The sequence below is a fragment of the Leucopleurus acutus genome (assembly GCF_964270905.1).
Source record: "Leucopleurus acutus genome assembly, chromosome: 7".
In the NCBI taxonomy this organism is placed as follows: domain Eukaryota; kingdom Metazoa; phylum Chordata; class Mammalia; order Artiodactyla; family Delphinidae; genus Leucopleurus; species Leucopleurus acutus.
This window is the reverse complement of record NC_139150.1, coordinates 9,197,199-9,217,169: the sequence shown is the minus strand read 5'-3', so window position 1 is coordinate 9,217,169 and position 19,971 is coordinate 9,197,199. Positions and strand designations below refer to the sequence as shown.

Below are 19,971 nucleotides of genomic sequence, written 5' to 3'. Positions count from 1 at the left end.
GAGGCCACAACAGTGAGAGGCCCACATACCGCAAAAAATACCGCAAAAAAATAACGGTAAGAACATCCATGGCTGTTCTTTTTTTTTTTTTTTAAAGAAGATGTTGGGGGTAGGAGTTTATTAATTAATTAATTTATTTTTGCTGTGTCGGGTCTTCATTTCTGTGCGAGGGCTTTCTCTAGTTGTGGCAAGTGGGGGCCACTCTTCATCGCGGTGCGCGGGCCTCTCACTGTTGTGGCCTCTCCCGTTGTGGAGCACAGGCTCCAGATGCGCAGGCTCAGTAGTTGTGGCTCACTGGCCTAGTTGCTCCGCGACATGTGGGATCCTCCCAGACCAGGGCTCGAACCCGTGTCCCCTGCATTAGCAGGCAGACTCTCAACCACTGCGCCACCACGGAAGCCCCATGGCTGTTCTTTACTGACCACTTACTGTGTGCCAGGCACGGGGCTAAGGGAAGCATATGTGTCATCACATTTCATCCACCCAGTGTCCCTATGGCCTCAGGTTTCATTAACTCCCTTTTACCGATAAATTAAGTCACTTGCCTAAGTTTATGGTTCTGGATAATGGTGGAGTTGGAATTTCACCCCAGATCTATCCGGCTCATGTACTGAATGGCTGCAGTTGATTGAAAGTCATGTTTAAAAACCACAGATGAACAAACAAAAAACACGTGGGTGATGGTTCACCTTGGGCAGTTGCTAGGGTACCAGCTCATCACTCTAAGACTTGATAAATAAAAGAATCACATATTTATCTCTCCTTTCCTATAACAAAGCATGTTTCAGGGAGACCAGGTAGTTGAAAAATAAGATGTTTTTTATATAGAAAAATTCCAGCTAATAAATGCAGAAGGAATGACAGAAAATCACTGTGTTGACGACTTTAATGAGATTATGAATCTAGGCAACAGTCATCAGGGGATGAGAAAACCTCATGAGCATGGTTGTTGGGGACTTGATAACTGAGGTACCAACAGCAGTGGGACCTACCGAGGGGGGCCCAGCTGAGCCCCAGGCCGCACGTGTGACACCGTCGGATGTACGTTGCATCACCTGTGAAGGGCTCCTGCCTGATCGGAATCGAATCGAGCCTTTCACTCTGCCGGTTTACAGGAAGTACAGGGGGTGACCTGAGTTCTCCATCCTGTCAGTGCCCTGAAGATAAAGGGAAGGTGGAGAGGTTGCCACAGAACAGAAGAGGCCTAACAACCAAATGCAGTGCACAGACGGTGTTTGGGTCTCGGTCCAGACAAACCAACAGTTAAATGACACTTTTGAGATAACGGAGAAAACTTGAGTAGAGACTCTTGGATGATATTAAGGAATCATTGTTCATTTTGTTAGGAATGATACCAGTCATGGTAAAAAATAATAATAATTAAAAAAGAAAAGCCTGCCGTGGATACCTACTGAGATTTTGGTGGGTGTCATGACATGGTGCTGGGGAGTCATTGTAAATCTCCAGCAAAGCTGGAGGGGGTGGGGGAAGGAGATGAAACCAGGTCGCCCATTGCTGACAGTGTTAAAACCGGATGATGGGAACATGTGGTTTCATCTTACTGTTCTCTCTGTTTGGGGGAATGTTTGAAAATTTCTGTAATAAAAAGTGAAAAAGGACTTCCCTGGTGGTCCAGCGGTTGAGACTCCGCGCTTCCAACTGCAGGGGGCGCGGGTTAGATCCCTGGTTCGGGGAACTAAGATCCCACATGCCGTGTGGCGTGGCCAAAAAGTAAAAATTTTTAATATAAATAAATAAATAAATTTTTTAAAAAGTGAAAAAGAAAAAAGGCCGTGTAGTGAAATGTGTTGACACTCAGGGTGTCCGTGTGTTTGTATCTGATGGCTGGAGCAGCGAGCAGGTTGTAGTCGTGGGTTTATTCCAGGATGCTCCTTGCAGAGGTGTGTGTGCCCTTTGGGCCCCTTCTTGGCAGGGGTTGTCGGGGGTCAGGCCCCGAATGCAGAGCAGGGTGACTGGGCCTGTCCACTGCAGCCCTGCGTCCAGCCCTTCTTTTGGGCGACTTGGATGGCTGGTCACTTCCACAGCCGGGAAGGGAACGTGACAGGAGATATGGTGTTGAAAACGGAGACGTGGGCACCTCTGGAAGACTCATCCCTTTTCTTGTCCTTTCCTTCAGAGGAAGTGGCTTTTAGGAAGAAGAGGCTGTGCATTAAATTCATCCCACGGGACTCAACCGAAGCTGCCATTTGTGACATTCGGATCATGGGCCGGACCAAGCAGGCCCCTCCTCAGTACACGTTCATTGGGTAAGTCTCAACAGCCCCAGTCTCATCTCTGCTGTCCGCTGAGGGTGCTCACATCACCCCTGGGGACCGGGTCCTGAGACCTTCTGTGTGACCCGTGGGCTCAGCCGTCTGCCTCTCATCAGCCTCTGACCTTAGCTCTCCTTGCTGCCCTTCCTACCCGGGAGGCCGCTGGTTCAGGACACCATGCTCCTGACCAGTATTCAGAAGTTCTAGAATTCATTCGCCTTGGTCTTGACTGATCTCACTGGGGTCACGTGCACCCTGAGCCCGTCGCTGCTACCAGGAAAATGTCAATCTCTGACCAAGTCTGAGCTGAAAGTGGGGTCAGCTCCATTGGAACTCAGGCACTGGGAATGTGGGGTGGCTGCTCCCCGAATACGGAGGGAAGGTAAAGAGTCAGAAGAGGGATGAAGGGATGCTGGATGTCCAAAAGGTAATAGGTGTTCACCCATTATACTCAGTCAGCTGAAGTTCGGGTCTCTCAAATTAATAGTGTGGTTGAGGGTTTTCGGCCTCTTGGCCACGTGCCTCTCCCTGGCCGGCTTTGCAGTCTTCTTGCTTATCCCTGTGGGTCCCTGCATCATGGGTGCGTTCTCCTACTTGGCTTTTGAGGTCGGCCTCCTGGATCTTGCTCATTTGAGCCCAGACCCTCCTCTTTACTCGAAAAGCCATGGCCTTTACTTGAAGGCTGCTCACAGACTGGGTGAGAGAGAGAGAGAGAGAGAGAGCGCTGCGGTGTTTGCTTGAAGCACGTGGGGAGCAGGTGTCACAGAAATAGAGGTTATTTTCATCTTGGTGCACGATAGCTTGTTTGGACTCTTCAGCTATGGAATCTGATTCTCTGTCTCAAGATCTTGTGGTCCTTAAGAAGGACTCAGGCTTCCCTGGTGGCGCAGTGGTTAAGAATCTGCCTGCCAATGCAGGGGACACGGGTTCAAGCCCTGGTCCAGGAAGATCCCACATGCCGCAGAGCAACTAAGCCTGTGCGCCACAACTACTGAACCTGCGCTCTAGAGCCTCCGAGCCACAACGGCTGAAGCCCGCGTGCCTAGAGCCCGTGCTCTGCAACAAGAGAAGCCACTGCAGTGAGAAGCCCGCGCACAGCAACGAAGAGTAGCCCCTGCTCGCCGCAACTAGAGAAAGCCTGCGCGCAGCAACAAAGACCCAACGCAGCCATAAATTAATAATTAATTTTTTTAAAAAAGGACTCTATGATCATACCCTTTCTACACACTCAAAAATCCTGTTTTGCAACATGGTTTAAAGTCATTATGGAAACAGGATTATGGAAATAGAAAATAGGTAAGAAAATAACCATACTTCAGATATCTTAGAAACAGCCATTTACATCCAAATAGTAGAAACCAACCGTTTAATAATTACTACATGTATTATGTATATTCAGTTGCTGTGTGTATTCAGTTCTTTAAAATTACACACTATGCTACTTTAAAAGATTCAATTTTTAACCAATTTAAACAATTCTAAAGAATAGATTCTTACCATATATGTCTTGGTAATTAAAACTAGAATCCCTTTTTTTATATCGTTTTGAAAAGATTGCTAAATAAAGAATATTTTTGTTTCATCTTGGGGCAAAAATTCTTTTTCAGAGGAAGACAATTCCAGTGTTATTTTTAAGGAAAGAGAATTCAGTGTTCAGAGCTCTGTCGCTTTTTCTTAAGAATGGGCACAGTTCCACAGGTTACTTTGCAAAGGTCTGGGGTTGTCAGACTGGGAACAGCTCCTCCCAGGCCTGACTGTGGCCTGATGCCGAGAGGTGGCCAAATCAGTGCAGCTGAGTGGAGTCAGCCATCTGACGCGGCACGGCTGTGGTTCAGGATAGTTGCGCGTGTACCGAGGGGCCGCCAGAAGAATGCTCTGAACAAAGCTGTTCTCGGTTTTGGAGGGATGATCTTCCTCTACATCCCAACGTGTAGTTCTGTGCGGCAGCTGAGCAGTTGGACGCTGATGTGTCTAAAACAATCCTGTTACAGTCCCTGCGAGTATGCCTGTCTCATAAACACTTGTGACCGTGGGGCATGGGGCTGGGCTGCGGGGGTGTGTGCAGATCAAGTAACAGGAACCCTGACGTGGCATCCGTCGGGCCCTGTTGTCACCACCCTTAGTTGTGGTGGTTCACGGGACACATGCCTCGGGCTCTGTGAAGATGTCTCCCAGACTGAGCCTGAGAAGGAGGCTGACACCAGGTGACACCAGGCAGTGAGGAGCTTCACCCTGGAGGTGGGGGGCAGGGGGAGGGGGGCGGCACGGCATGGAGCTGGGTGGGGCTGGTTCTCCCCATAGCTGAACACCAGGCACACGTGTCAGCCCAGTGCCCTGTCTGTCTCGCCCCAGCCACACAAAGACCTTGAAGCAGACGATCGCACAAATACCCACAATGAAATGGCGGAATACGAAGAATTTTGCAGACCGAGAACCAAGGAAAATGCTGATAGCATATAGTAGGAAGGCAGGCCCAGGGGTGGGGGAAGAAGATGGCCACGTCAGACGGGCCTGCTGAGTTGGGACAGTTGCCATCACGTTAGGCTTTGAACTGTGATGCCCAGAGCACAAAGGGAGGTGATGTAACCCACCTTCATGGGCGAGAATCGATTCCCTGGCGTCTGAGGCTGTGATTCTCTTAAATGAGTTGGTTTGCTTTGTAGCTCAGGTAATTTTATGTTAAACGGTGCCATGAAGACTTCTCTTTTCTCCTAAAGGGAGTTGAACAGCATGGGGATCTGGTATCGAATGGGCAGAGTACCAAGAAATCATGACTCATCTCAACCCACGACGCCTTCCCAGTCATCAGCTGCTTCCACCCCAGCCCCCAACCTTCCCAGGTGAGGCCCTGTCAGTGGCATCTTGTTCTGTTATGCATGTCACAGAGTCATGTGGGCTTGGATCCCACTGCGTAACATCTTAGAACCCCTCCACTTGGTATCTGCGGAAACACTGCAGAAGCGATATACCTTTAGAGGAGATTTCACAAAGCCAGTTAGAAATCTTTGCGTTACATGAACGTGAAAGCCATTCTGTCTTGCACCTATTCTGCAGGCTTCTAAAATAGCAGAATATGCAACTTAAAATGGGCTTGTTATTCTAAAGAGCTCATAGTCGCACACAGACACATGACCTGTAGCCACGCTGCTGGGAGTGCTGGCCGTAAAAGGTGGAATTTCTTCTCTGCCTTGGCCAGCAACTCTTTCAACTGCAGGAGGGTTGGTAGGTAATTTTGTTCATTTCCATATTGTTCCTGTTCCCAAAGAGCTACAAACTAAGAGATAGGTACTTTGGGTAGGAGAGAATAGTGAGAAGTTTTTCAGGGGCTGTTAGTTTTAATAGTTGTTTCCACAAAGAAACTTGGGTGAGCAGACTGGCCTCTGCACCTGATTTCCGTTGGAGCAGAGGCGGTAGTGGTCTCAACACCTTCTGTCCCATCAAAAACCTCTGCATCATTAGCAGTAAATTATTTGAGGACAGGGAACAAACAGCAATGATAGACTAAGCTTGAGAAAGGAATTACAAAAGTAAATAAAACCAGTACGAAGTTGTGAGGTAGTGCCATTTGGAGCTGGACGTGACGCAAATGAGGACGGATCTCAGAGCTTCCACGTGGGCAGTTCGAGGTGCGCAAAATCGGCCAGGAACAGGACAAAACCATTACTGGGTGCTTCCCCCTCCCCACGCCCCACGGTCCACACCCTGCCCCCGGGAGTCAGGGGAGAGGGTGCCACAGGCGGTCTCCTGTGCCCTGCTCCTCTGCTGGGCTTCCCGCTGCCTCGGACGAACGCACAGTCGTGAGCCGGCAGCTCGGGGCCTGTCCTTCGGGGTGTCCTCCAGAAGACAGTCTGGCCTTTTTCACTCTCAACAGTTTCACAAACCAAGAGCGGTACTTAATCGTATCTACCCCTGCCATGGCCTGAAACTTGAGGAGCATTGACAGTTTTCAGTTTCACTTTGGTGTGAAGAGAGATGACTAGGTGATGAGCTTCGCAGAGCTGCGCGTCTTTGGTTTAGGAGTGTGAGGCTCGCACAGCTCAGTAGCACTTTGGAGTTCCTTTCTCACTGCCCAGGGCACCGTCGAGGCTGCGGTTCCCGTCACGTGTGCTCAGGGTCAGCTCAGGCCCTTCGCCTTGGAGAGGTTCCAGCTGCTTCCTGTTGACATTATATGGTCTGGAAGGGCCTAGAAATAGGCACCACCTCAGGGCAGGTTTTAACTTGCTGTGAGATAAAGGAAGAGCTCTGATTCTCCACTTAAGGCAGGAAGAGCGATCTCCCCAGAAGCTAGCCGGTCAGCGTGGGCGCACGGGCTCTAGGAAGTGAAGCCAGGGGACCCGAGAACACAGGCCACAGAGAGCCACACAGAACTGGAGATAGCGCGTGGGAACAAGCCTTGTGAGGCTTATGTATTTTATAACCTCTTGTTGTACAGTTTGTGGTTTACAATGGCTTCAAGGAAATTGGATCAGTTTTGTTTTACTTGCCAAATAAAGCAAATGTCAAAATAGTCAATATAAAATGTATTCTAATTTGACTGAGTTAAGTCAGCCAGTATGCAGTAGGATAATTGAATGTTACATTAATGCTTCTCAGTAAAAACCACTTGTCTGTCCCAAGCTCTCCTCTCTCACTATGCAGTAATTTACAGATGGCCTGTACACCTACGTGAGCCCCCTAATTCATCAGGGTTTTTTTATGTTCTTCAGTTTTCGTATTGTTCTCCTATTGTGCATCTTTGATAAGAAATGAAATGCTGGGCTTCCCTGGTGGCGCAGTGGTTGGGAGTCCGCCTGCCGATGCAGGGGACACGGGTTCGTGCCCTGGTCCGGGAGGATCCCACATGCCGCGGAGCGGCTGGGCCCGTGAGCCATGGCCGCTGAGCCTGCGCGTCCGGAGCCTGTGCTCCGCAACGGGAGAGGCCACAACAGTGAGAGGCCCGCGTACCGCAAAAAAAAAAAAAAGAAATGCTGATTTTTCAAATTTTCCACTGAAGATTTATGAAATGAGGAGTGTGTTATTCCGTGAGGCCTCAGATCCCTGCAATCTGTCCAGCAGAGGAACCTAACGGCTTTCTCTCTGGTGGTGAGCTGTGGATGAGGCTTTTGTCTCCGCTGGGGGTCTGCAGTGGGCCTGTAGGATGGAGGCCTCCAGGTCTGGATCCCAGGATTAGTCTTCTCTCTCTTGTCCCCACGCCTCAAACTTTGAACCAATAGCCTCTTTTCCCCTTCCTGTTTTGTGCTTCTGTGCCTTTGCTCATGTGGACACCTGTGCATCAGGTGTGTCTCCCATCCCCCACCTCAGATGTCAGCGCAAATGCCGCCTCTCCCAGGAGGCCTTCCCTGAGTGCCCTGTGCCAGGCTCTCCCCTCAGAGCGCTTCTCAGCCGTTATGCCTTCACTCATGTTGTAAACTCCTTAAAGGCAGGGACTGTGTCTAGTGCCTTTTATTTCCCAGAGCTCAGCCCAGGTGCAGGCATGTATTCAGTTTTGCAACAAATGCTTCTCCGACAGCCTCAGACCCTGGGCTGCAGCCTCTCCACTCCCACCCGCAGACAGCTCCTGAGTCCCCGAAGACTCCTCAGGTTTTTCTGATTATGAGAGGAATACAAGCTTGTAGAAAACTGACAGAGTATAGAAAATAATGAAAAAAAACGAATTCCATCTCCAGTAAGCAAAGGCTCATAACCTTTGGCTATATTTCCTTCAAGTCATTTTTCTGTGTACTTTTTACATAGGTGATATCATATCATAAAATAGCAAGTTTGTTTTTGCTGCTTCTTTCTCCTGTACTATTAAACCACAAGCATAAGAAATACCTCAGCTGTGGTCTTTGTGTGGACACAGGGATCAAGTTGCAAAGCCCAGGCTGGAGGGAGAGTGTGGTGATGCAGCGCCCTCTACTGACCAGATTTGGAGGAGCCTGGAGGACAGGCAGGCCGGTTCCCCCGCGGGCAGCGGGCCATTTTCCCAGCCAATCCCCGGGGGAAGGAAGGGAGTCAGGGAGGGCCAGTAGCCGACCTTGTTGCCTTCTTGAGCCGGAGCTTCTGTCTGAAAAGCTAAAAACGTGTTCGCTGCCTACATTTCTTTCGTTGTCACTCGTATATCAAAGAACTTCCTGTCACTTTTTGGAGAGCTGTCGTCCCCAGCTTATGTCAGACAAAAGGGGCAGCTGGTGGAGTTTCTGTTGATGGGTCATCACCTGAGGCCCTCGTGGTCCTGGCAGAGCCGCCTTCCCTTTCCAGAGGCCGGTACTGCCCTTCAGAACGAGCGCCTCCTGCCTGTTTCCGCCCTGTTACTGCAGAGAATGCTAGTCGTGGGGCCAGATGTGGCGTTGTCCTTTCAGGATGGGCAGTCCCCTTGGCTGTATCCGGTGAATGGGGCACAGTGGTCTAAGGTCACGGCCAAAGGCAGGATAAGACGTGTTGGCAGAGCTCCTCTTCCTCACCCAGCGAGTCTTCATCTCACACACACACACACACACACACACACGTCTCTGCGCTCATTTCTTGACAGTTTTTCCCATGTGAAGAAGGGCGTGCCACTTCTTCCGGGGGCCTGGAGCCTTCCTCTTCTCCCTGGGCCCCAGCGCTGCCCCGTCCTCTGCCGTCTGCTTCACACACACTGATCAGCAGGGTGGGCCTGGCCTTGGGCGTCGGGCGTGATCCCACGTCCCCACCTCTCTCCCGGGCTGGCCTCAGCTTTGCAAGTCGGCCTGGTGTGTGTGAGCAAACATCGGGGTCCCTGGATTTGGGCTTTTCCGATTGCTTCTTTGCTGCTGCCTTGGGGCACGTGCAGACAGAGGAAGCACCTTCCCCCTTCAGCCAGAGCAGCCCCCACTCCTGTCCCACACACCGGCTCTCACATATGATTCTGCGGGGAAGAGAAGGTTCAGCTTCTGCTGGAACCGAGGTCCGGAAAAGCTCGGGGAGGCAGGTGGACTCGCAGTTGATGGAGTGCCAGTAGCCCCAGAGTGTGGCTGAGTGAACAGTTCTGTGCCTTCCCACGAGGGGCCCTGGTGGGCTGCTGCCCCCCGGCTTGCTGAACAGCAGAACCCGTGGCTTGATAAAGACATCAGAGGCATGCATATCAAATGTGCAGATGACACAGAGTCATCAGGGAGAGCTGATGTGCTGAGTGACAGAATCAATACTCCGCATCTCCTCTACAGCCGGAACACCCTGCCGCTACCAGGGGATGAAAGGTGATGGGCGAAAATGGACAGGGCCCCCAACGTTCAAAAAGTCAACTGCTCGGGCACCAAATTGAGGAGATGTGGCTTAGCAGCGGTCCACGTGAAGGAGCCAGGCCGGGCACGAGCTTGGGTACCTCGAGCGCAGCCTGGCGTGCACAGTGGGGCACGCCCCCTGACCCGGTGTCCTGCGCCTGTCAGGACATCAGGAGGGTCGCGTCCACTGCCATGCACCACCTTGTCAAAGTTACCCGACTCGAGCATTGAGCTTGAGTGTGAGGAATCGCTGAGCTTTGATCTGAGTCAAGTCGAGGCAGCTGGCTTCAAATGTCTAAATGGTCGCGGTGTAGAAGGGAAAGTAGAAGTGCTTCCAGGTGGGGCTGGGGCATTGGGAGCCCCCGAAGGCAAAATTAGATCAGGTGGGATGAAGTTATAAGGAGGCAGGTTTGGGCTTAACATTTTAAAAAAATTAATAAAGAGAACTTCCCAAGGGTAAAAAAAACCCCGTGGCATTGAAGAAGCCGGCTTGCGAGGTCATGTGCACCCAATTGCTGGCAGTATTCAAACAGCGTTTGGGTTTTCAGACCTTCAGTGATTCTTGAAATGCATCATATTCCCTAGCCCCACCCTCAGAAATACAGATTCAGCAGACTTGCACGTTAGGGCCGCAGACACCTTGCCCCGGGTGACTCGGGGAGCTCCAACGGGCACCTGTCACCCAGGTCTGCTCGCGCCACTGTCGGCGCTTCCTCATCCTCCGACCTGCAGCCGGGCCTCCTCCCGCGCACTGGAGCCGGTGTCAGGACGGAGCTCAGGGCCTGCAGGGTGGCACCGTGGCACCCTCCCGAGATGGAGACACAGAGGCCCACGCGCTGCGGCCCGTGGCTCCGTCCCAGCGTGGGCAGGCAGGAGCTCGCTCTCGGAGTCCAGCTGAAGCCAATAGTCTGCACCCCGGAGTGCTGGGATGTCCGGGCACTTCACGGCTCTGTGGACAAGCGCTGGGCGGGGCCCCGTGGCTCCGGCAGCGCCACTCTGCCCTTCCTGCTGGCCTGGGGTCCTGAGGGAGAAGCGGCCCCCTGAACTCTGCCCCCCAGATCTCAGGCCATGGGCTCCTGCGGTGACCGTTCACCGACACTGTCCCCCCAGGAGAAAATGTCATCTTCCCTCGCAGAGACACAGGGCGCAGCCTCCCGGGAGCCCCTCCCCGCGTCCGCTGGGGCTGAGCTTCCCTTATAAGGTGCGCGGCGCTGCTCGAGTTGTTCGGGAATCTTCCAGTGATTTGTCAGCTTCCAGCAAGTTGTCAGTCACAGGTTCCGAAGGATGTTTCTTAGTGACAGTCATAATTGTACTTAACTTTTTGCGTGGATGTTATCAATCTGTGACAGATACTCTGGGAAATGGGGCATTTTGATGGCAGAAGATCTGTCACATGCATTTAGTCTTCCACTCAGGGACACCAGGATTCAGTCACAACTTTTGCACGTCGATGTCAGGTTTTGAGAACAGAGATCCTTGCTGACCTCAGAAATCGTCTCGTCACTCCCATCCCAGGGCTGTCATCTGAAAGGTTAATAGCTCTTCCTAAAGGAGAGGAAACATCCCTCCACGGTGATCTAGCATTCAGGCCGTGCACGTCCGGGCTCATCCCTGTCACATCCGTTTTCGGGAGCCTGTGGGCTGCCGTGCTCTGTCCTGGCCCCCCGACCCCACCTTCCCACGGGTGTGGGATCCACTGGGCCACTTGATCCCCCCACGGAAGAAGCCGGCAGCGGGGACGGAGCCTTTGCCCACCAGCTGCAGTCCTGTCGTCTGAGCTGACGGCCTAAAGTGCTCGGGCTGCCTTCTGTCAGTGTTCAGTCATAAGATGCTCTTTGAACCACAGACAACATCTGTCACCCGCCCTGTTGTGGCAGGACTTGAACAAGAGGCCTGGAGTTGCACAGATCATGGAGGCTGTTCTCCCTTTCCTGCCGAGGTGTCTGCCCCTCCCCGAGCGGCGGCTGGGTTGGAGCGGGGGCATCTGCCTATGAGGAGGCCCAGCAGTTTCTCCTCTTTGATAGGTTTTAGTAGGAGAAGGCTCGGCCCAGAGGATTGGAGGGAGTTCATTTTAGAGTGGAAAACTGTTGTTTAATAAGGGCTCATCACTTATGAGAAGGATATATGTGCCCCCCGTCAAGGTAAGATTAGAAGGCAAGCCCAAGGGCTGATTCCACTGATTCTTTTTTTCCCCCCGTAGTAAACAACTTATGACATGGATTTTGAGCTCCACAGTCGCAAGAGACAGTCTGGGGGTACGTGTGCCCAGGGAGGGCCTGCAGGACCTTGCCCCTCTGCAGGCCGTGGCCAGGCACAACTGCGGATCTGGCTTTACGTAGGAGAAGTAGACTTACTTTCTGTTCATGCGAACACCACACCCATTTTTGTTTAACTCTGAAGATAGGACACCCGTGTTCGTATCCTTCCTGCTATGACCCTCCTTTGAAGATGGAGGTGGTAAGACAGCTTTGCTCTTCCAGCACAGGGAGCACGGGTGCGGGAATCGTCTCACTCTGCTCGTGGTACCCTCCCCCCGCTCCAGCTGGAAGCACCAGCACCAGGGGTGTCCCAAAGAAGAGCCTGCTGGAGGGGTGGGACCTGAACGCGAAATCAAACTTAGATGAGCGGCTCCGGGGGCTCGGTATTATTTCACATAAATAGCCCACGCTTACATTCTTTGTCTGGAACTTTAAAGTCCTGGGTTGCCTGCCGTCCTGTTGGGGCTCTCAAGCGTGCACGTGCTCTTTTACCTGTCCGGAGCCTTCGCTGGCTTCCTGTTGCCTGACACGCCTCCCACATCATCTCGCTCGAATCAGGCCAGTCTCCTTGGCACCCTGGCCATCTCTGCTCGGGCCATTGCTGTGAGCCCCTGCCCTCCTGAAAGACACAGACTGGGCTCCAGAGTGCAGAGGACGGGTCCTGTCCACCCTCCAGCTCTCGCCTCGCCCTCACCTCTTCCGGAAAGCCTGGCCACATCGTTTTCCGCCTTCCTCTCCTCCAGTTGCCTGCACCGTGCAGTCTGGCATTTCACGTTTCCCTGTCATTGCCGAGTTTATTTATGCTTGGTCTTATGAATAGATTTCTGGCTTACTGATGACAGGGGTTCTCATGTTTCCTTTTTCTCCTTTAAAGCCCCAGAAAAGGCTAGTCACAAAAATAATGATGATAACATTGCATCACTGTGTATCAAAAGGTACCGAGTACTTTGAGCTGCGTCATCTCCTTTGATACAGTAAGTATTCAGTGACCAATGTGTGGCTCCAGAATGGTAGGGACCTTTGAACTTCAGGTGCCTGGTACGTGGCGGCACTCAGAAAGTATGAATTGAATGTATAAAGTGAGCTGATTTGGACACATAGGACCAGGTATCGTATATTGATACATCTCTCCTTCCATCTATCCATCCAGGCAACCGGCCAGCCAACGGATACTTATTTACTGGGTGTCAGGCACTATTCAAGTACTTTACAAAGAAAAGCTCATTTAATCCTCATCACAGATCTGTGAGTCGGGTACTAGTTTTTCCTCCTTTTCAAGGTGAGGAAACTGAAATCAAGGAGGTTAAATTCCTTTCCCAAGGTCACACAGCTACTAAGTGTCAGAGCTGGGATTTGAACCCAAGCAGATGAGCTGCCCCTGGCTTGCAGACTGTCCCTGTGCCCTGATGCTCGTGGTCACAGGCTCACTGGTGTGAAGCATTTCGCTGGGGAGTGGTGCAGCCCCAGGTGTCCCATCCGTCTTCACGTGCAGCTTCTCCAGGCTCCTGACCGGCGCTGGAGAGAAGGACTTCCCAGAGCCTGCCATGTGGGTGGGAGCTGCCTGAGGAGAACCTGTGAGGGCCATACACCAGAGGGTCCCCTCGGCCGGCTTCCAAGCCCGCGATTACGCAGGGTTGCGAGCAGTCTGATTTATTCTGGGGATCGTGAGAGTGGTGTGAGAGAGACCTACAGAGCAAGGTTATTGGAATATCTTTCAAATGCGTGGGCCACAAAGCCCGCACTGCTTTTGTAACAGTATCAGACTTAGTTTTGGTGTCAGAGTTATTTTGAAGGTGAAATTTCATTAGAATGCAGTTTGGTATTGTTAGATATGAATGATGAGTTTAGGCGGAATGGTATTATTTTTGATATTAATTTTTAATAGGGCTTATTGGGAAGTCAGAGATTCTATTTAATGAACAATTAGGTAGTAGTCAGTACGGCTCCCACCTCTGAGCTGGCCTTCCCTGCTTTCAGTCTCGCGCATCAGACTTTCGACAAGGTATTTGCTGCTTGTAAATGTGTTATCTTTGTAATTTTTGTGACTGTGAGTGCCTTATTTTTCTTGGTGGTTATGATGGTTATGCGGGCTTGTTGTTGTCCCAGAGAGCGGGTTTATACACGTGAAATGATTCCCTCCTATGCCTGGTTCTCAAATGTGCGAGGGCTCTTTGCACAGTGGGTTTGAGCTCGGGGGGTTGGAGAAAGGCCTTTTTCAGGATTATGAAAATAGTTTTCCATGTGTCAGAGCAGATTTATCCGTTCACTTCAGGGTCGGCTTTGTGAAGCAGACCATTTAGAGGAGGATATTTCACCTTTTATCAGAGTGGAAGCTGATAGTCTGTTTGCAGGTGGCTCTGTGGAATATTTCACCTGGGTCTCTCAGCATAAATCTAGCCTCCGAACGAAGTAAAAATGAGTGTTAAGTGAGACTGCCTGGTATGTTACCACCTCTGAGCGCACAGCGCTCCCCCCGCCCCCCGCCCGTGCTGTTCTGTCTCAAGGCAGGGTTTCCGTTATTAATTTGGATGGTTAATAGAATCCTTTGCTTGCAGTAACTTTTCAAAGGCCTTTTGGATTTCTTTAGGTGGCACTTTTGCCGGTGGGTAGGGTAGCATTCAACTTGAACTTCCTTCTTGAGCAGCAGATGTTTTGTTTCCAGTTGAATAATAATACCAATAATTATCAGAATACATACAATTATCACCATTATCATTATTATTTCAGCTACAATTCTTTGAGCGTCTTGTGCCAGGCATTGTGTAAACACTTCATGTATATCGTTTTAGTCTTTACAACCGTGCAGTGAGGTGAATAATCGTGTCCTCATTTTAAGAAATGAGAAACCCGAAGCTTGGAGAGACGGTGACTTACCCAAGGGCCAGGATTGGAACCCAGGCCCCACCATCCTGTCCTCCCTGCCTTCAAGGAGCCTCAGGGCTTCCTGAATTTAGGACCCTCCACCTCAGTGTCCCCTGCAGCCAGTGGCACGGCCTCCCCCGGGAACCAAACCCAGCCGTAAAGGCTTCCAGACCAGGACCCACATTCCACCTCCTAATTAGTCATTGCTTCATTTTGCTAAACAAATTGTTTTCCACAGCTTTGGAGATTGATTGGGCAAGAAGGGGAAGACGCACGGGGCCTTTCATGAATCTGAGTTTGGCAGCCTCGCTACTCTTGAATTTTGGAGGGGCGGATATTTTAGTAGGCTGGAAGAAGATGAAAAGCTAGCAGTGCCCATATGTCCCTTGTTTTCAAAAGCAGGGTCAGTGAGGTTTAGAGACTGTTTAAATATTTCAGTTTATAAGATGAGACTAGCTCATCTGCAATGGAAGTGCAGTGCCCTCAGCCAGGCTTGGCTTTTTTCTTCATTTCTTTTATAATGGAGGTAGGTGTTTTGGCATTTCAGGGTTCAAGTGTAATAAAACTTATATGTAGTGAATAAGTACCATGATTTGGAATGTTGCTGCAGCTATGAAAATTAGTTTCCCTTTTTTTTTTCCTTTTTTGTTTTATGAGTAATCAGCGACTTGAAAAATAGCAGAGTGGTCCGAGAATGGTAGTTCAAGAAACTGAAAACTGCCAAGCGTTAAAGGAGTATAGCCTTTGACATTTTTCTAAGAAAGCATTTTCTTCACTCAATTAAATCTTCCCTGGTTGAGATTAGACGTCTATCCTGAAATACATATTTGAATACTGTAGTTTGAAATTGTACACAAGTGCCCATTTTTAGTTAAGACAGTGTCATCTTATGCCCCCATTTTCTCTTGAATTTCGAAAGGTAAATGACATGGTGGTGGTTTTTCTTGATCCCAAGTTATTTATGGAAGCCCAGAATCTGAGTGACTGTCTAGCCCAACCCTGAGTATCCAGTGAGGGGCTGTTGGCAGCGACCGGTTGAGGCTGGCACGTGGGGAGAGCAGGGCTGGAACCAGGTCTCACCTCCCCGTCACGGTGCACCTGGGAGGTGAGACGCTGGTCACTGACACGAGGTACAGGCGGGGATGGCTGTGCTCACGGCCCTGGAAGAGCCACCAGATACCCAGAGAGGTGGGCCCTTGAGCTGAGTTGTCTTCCAGGGCCCAGCCCTTCCCCGCCGTGGAGTAGTGAGCAGGACCTCCGTTCTGCTGGCATTTCCTGTCATGTTCCCTTCACTCTTCATACCTCTCCGGTTCTAAATTTCAGAAGTAATTTGTCACTTTAGAGGAGGGAGTCATTAATAACCATTATTCAGAACTGTCGAGTCTTCCTCTCTGTGTGTGAGTTAAGCATCCCCAAAACTGGCCTTGTTGGTGGCAAACAGGGCCTCCCTATTGACAGATCAGACCTGCCCCACCCGCGCTGGCCTTTCTCACGTCTGGTTATTCCAAGTCTGTCTTTCATCACTGAAAGGGTGGTGACAGAGTGGTTAAACCGCGTCCCCCTGGAATTCATTAGTATTATCACCAAAGACCGTGTTGTAAATTGTTGATTTTTAACTGCTCGGAAAAAATTTCTCCTTAACTATTTCATTTTAACGTACTTTAAAAAAAAAAAAAAAATTTTCCTCGTCAAACATTCGAAACAGAATAGTTCAGGAGCCCGGACTTCAGATCCCACCGGGGGTGGGCTAGGAGTGGTCGTCCCAAGTGAAGCTGTGAAACTGTGTCGCCATCAGGTTGTGGGGTGAGGGGTGGAGGAAGATGACCCCCAACCTTCCAACGGTGGTTACGGAAGAGAATTGGCATTCTATGTATGTTAATGCAGGTTGCGATTCTTTAACGTTAAAATTCCACTAAAGGACTAATAATTACTGTTAATATCTTCCAGTGGAAACTTACAGTAAAGGAGCAGTAGTAGAAACAGTATTTAAGGGAGAGCTGCCGGCGTGAGAAGAATGCAAATAAGTGTTATTAGCCTAATGATTTTGCCGTCGCCATGGTTGTGCGGCAGCAGTGTTGTGAATATGTCATCCGGCACCCGTGAATTTGGAAAGTGTGTCAAAACACAACTTCAATTAGTTTGCTCTAATTATGGCTCTGGAGAGTTTGTAACTACATCACTCCTCATTAAAAGAGATTTTCTTGTATGGATTAATGTAATATACAAAGGAAAGTTTCAAAGTTCCCGACGCCACTTGCTCCCGCAAGGAGCGGGCTTGGAGCAGGGCTGCTGGATCCTGGGTCTCCTGCAGCCCGCCCGCCGGGAAGAGGGCCGAGCGCGGGGCTGCGCGGCCGGCTCTTCCCTTCCATCCCGTAATCCGCTTCCTGCCGAAAGTGGCCGCTGCATATGGAGCTCTGGCCACGTCCACAGGAGGGTAATTGAACCCATCGTGAGCTTCTAAAAGAAAACCGCTAGTCAGAAACCATCAGGACGCCCCACATTCTCAGCACCTCGGTGGAATCTGGAAGCAGAAAGATCTCTGAACCCACCATGGCCAAGCGCAGTGTGCACAGTCAGCCTTTGGCCCCATCCTGGGGGTCTTGGGGGAGATTGCATGGGAAAATGTGTTACTTTTGGTCACTCAGAATCACATGGCACCCGTGAAATGTCAATAAAAGTCTTTTCATACATTGAGAAAGAGGACCTTAAGGAAATGTAATCTCTTGTCCAAACTGATAGGTAGTTATAAATGCTACTGTTGCCATTTTGAAAGAAAAAAAAAAACAAATTCACATTTTCTTGTCCTGTTACTGACCACGGCCACCCTGCCACCCCGCCCTGGCCACCAGTGGTGTTGTGCAGTGACTGCCTCGGCGAGGCTCCCTTGTGCAGGGTCGGGGCGGCCGCACCAGGTGTCACGTTTGCAGTCCAAGGCTGTTTCCTTGAGCTTTGCTGCCCATGCCCTCACCCGTCTCCGGAGCAGCTGGACACAGCGTCATTGTGCTGTCCCAGCTTGGGGAGCTCAGTGGTGCATTTTGAATCTAAGAGATGAATTTTAGAATGCTGCTTGAGGAGGCCTGGGTTTGGTTGCCCTCCCCCTCCAATTTATTTGCACGATGCAGAATATCCAAAATACAGCTTTAAACACATTTTTATTGACTGTCAGGTGTTCTCTTTGTCTCTTTTGGGGAGTACAAGGTAGGGGTGTGTGTGTGTGTGTGTGTGTGTGTGTGTGTGTGTGTGTGATGAGTAGCTTGGCCTTCTTGATACCACTCACAAGCAGTGATACCTTGAGTAAGTTATATCAGTCCTCTGAGCCTCAGTTTCCTTGTCTATAAAATGGAGATAAGAATACCTTCTTTGCAGGGTTGCTGTGAGAACCAAATAGGGAAACACATGGAAGTGCCACGCCGGGCACAGTGGACACTCACGCATGTGACTTTCTGTCTTGGTCCAGAGTTCGTTTCAGAGTTCACTCTGGGCACGAGCAGTTCGTTCCCTTGGACCTTTCTGTTGTCACCATCTGGCCGCTCTCAGCCTCGATCGCCAGCATCCCCCCTGAGTTCCCACGGCGTCAGGCTGGGCACAGGCCTTCTCCCCGCCAGAGCTGCGCTCACAGGTGAGCAGCTGGGAAGGGGTTAAGATAGCAATTGTGTAAGTCTTCCAGGCTTTCTCCCAGTTCTGCGGTAATTTGATGAAGAACTTCACCCTAATTAAATATTCAAATTAGGAATAAGTGTCAATATGGCTTCCCATTGCCTGGAATGATGATTAATTGTACTCAAAACTCTAGTGGCCCACTGTAATCTAAACTGAACCGTTGTTCTTGATTATTTCTGCACCACACTTGCCATGTTTTTGTTTTAAGATTTAAACTAGTAATTGATTTGCCATATGCTGTCGGGTATGTTGTCGTAACATACTTTAAAGTTATGCGTTTAGGAACTTGGGGAGTTTGGAATTGTGATTTCCTTAGTCTTCCAGTGGCAGCTTTTTTTCCCTTGTCCAATGCAGAGTGATTTTGTTGGAGTATGCTTGTGTCTGTGTGTGTGTCTGTGTTGCCCATGAGGAAGACTCATTATATTGTCGAGTTGGTAGGTTGAAGTTATATTGATCATGGCAAATGGGTTGCCTGAATGGAAAATGAACAAGTCTGCATTTATACTTCTGTGCTTGTGTTGTCTTGGTGAAGCAACCTGGCTTTGTGGAAAAAGCATAAACTCAAATCCTAGCTCAGCCAGTTCCTTTGGCTGTGTGACCTTGGACAAGTTCCTTAACCTCTCTGAACCTTCTTTCTTCCAACCTGTAGAACCCACTGGGTTGTGAAGATTAGAGATGAGTGAGAAGCATGAAGAATGTGCTCAGTAAGTGGTGACTGTCATAAACACAGGTGATAACAGGAACAAAGCATTCAGTGCCGCCCCCCCCCCCTCCAGAAAACTACTCCCAACCGTGAATCCGCAATGACCTCCCAGGTCTCTGACTGCCGAAGCCTCTGTTGCCCGTCCCTTACTTTGTGACATTTCTTAGGTCGTTGTCTTGACTCTTGAATTGCAGTTTTGTTGCCCCGGCCTTTCCTCCCCCACCACGTTCTTCCCTCTTGGCAGGTGGCACTGCAGCTCCCACGTCCCTGGGTACTTCACAGGCTGTAGTGGAGGCACTGGTGTGTGGTAGGCCCTCAATAGATGTTTGTTTTGTTTTATGCCATTGCCTTAAAATTGAAGCATATAACCTTAGAGTCTTCTCTTTGTATAGCTTATGATATTTAGAGCTTTTTACTCTATGATAGAGGGGATTTTTGTATGTGTTTCAATTTACTTATAGATACAACTGAAGGGGAAAGATATGAGTCTTTATTTGGGTTTGGGGTGTTTTTTTTTAATTATTTTTAAAAGACTTTATTTTTTTAAAGAAGTTTTAGGTTTACAACAAAATAGAAAGGTACAGAGATTTCACATATACCCCCTTCCCTCACCCACGCCTTACCTCCTCCATGATCAATGTCACTCACTCAACAGAATGGTTCGTTCTTTTTTTTTTTTAAGATGAACCTACATTGACACATTATAATCACCCAAATTCCACAGTTTACCTTAGGGTTCACACTTGGTGTTGTACATTCTATGGATTTGGACAAACGTATAATGACGTATGTCCATCATTATAATATCATGAACAGTCTTTTCACTGTCCTAAAAATTCTCTGTGCTCTGCCTGTTCATCTCTCCCTGAGGCCCCTCTGGCAACTACTGATCTTTTTACTGTCTCCATAGTTTTGCCTTTTCCAGAGTGTCATAAGAGTTGGAATCATACAGTATGTAGTCTTTTCAAATTGGCTTCTTTCATTTAGTAAGA

At 49.8% G+C, this 19,971-nt stretch overlaps 1 protein-coding gene across 1 annotated transcript in view; it reads left to right on the top strand.

Annotated features, from left to right (window-relative positions):
* MVB12B (multivesicular body subunit 12B) overlaps window positions 1–19,971 on the top strand; it is a gene marked incomplete at its 5' end in the record, with an annotated part of 158,382 nt that overhangs the window by 50,140 nt on the left and 88,271 nt on the right. The window contains 2 exons of the mRNA XM_082841944.1: window positions 2,138–2,267; window positions 4,991–5,113. Of these exons, the coding sequence (XP_082698070.1) occupies window positions 2,138–2,267; window positions 4,991–5,113 (253 nt within the window). The remainder of the gene's footprint in view (window positions 1–2,137; window positions 2,268–4,990; window positions 5,114–19,971) is intronic.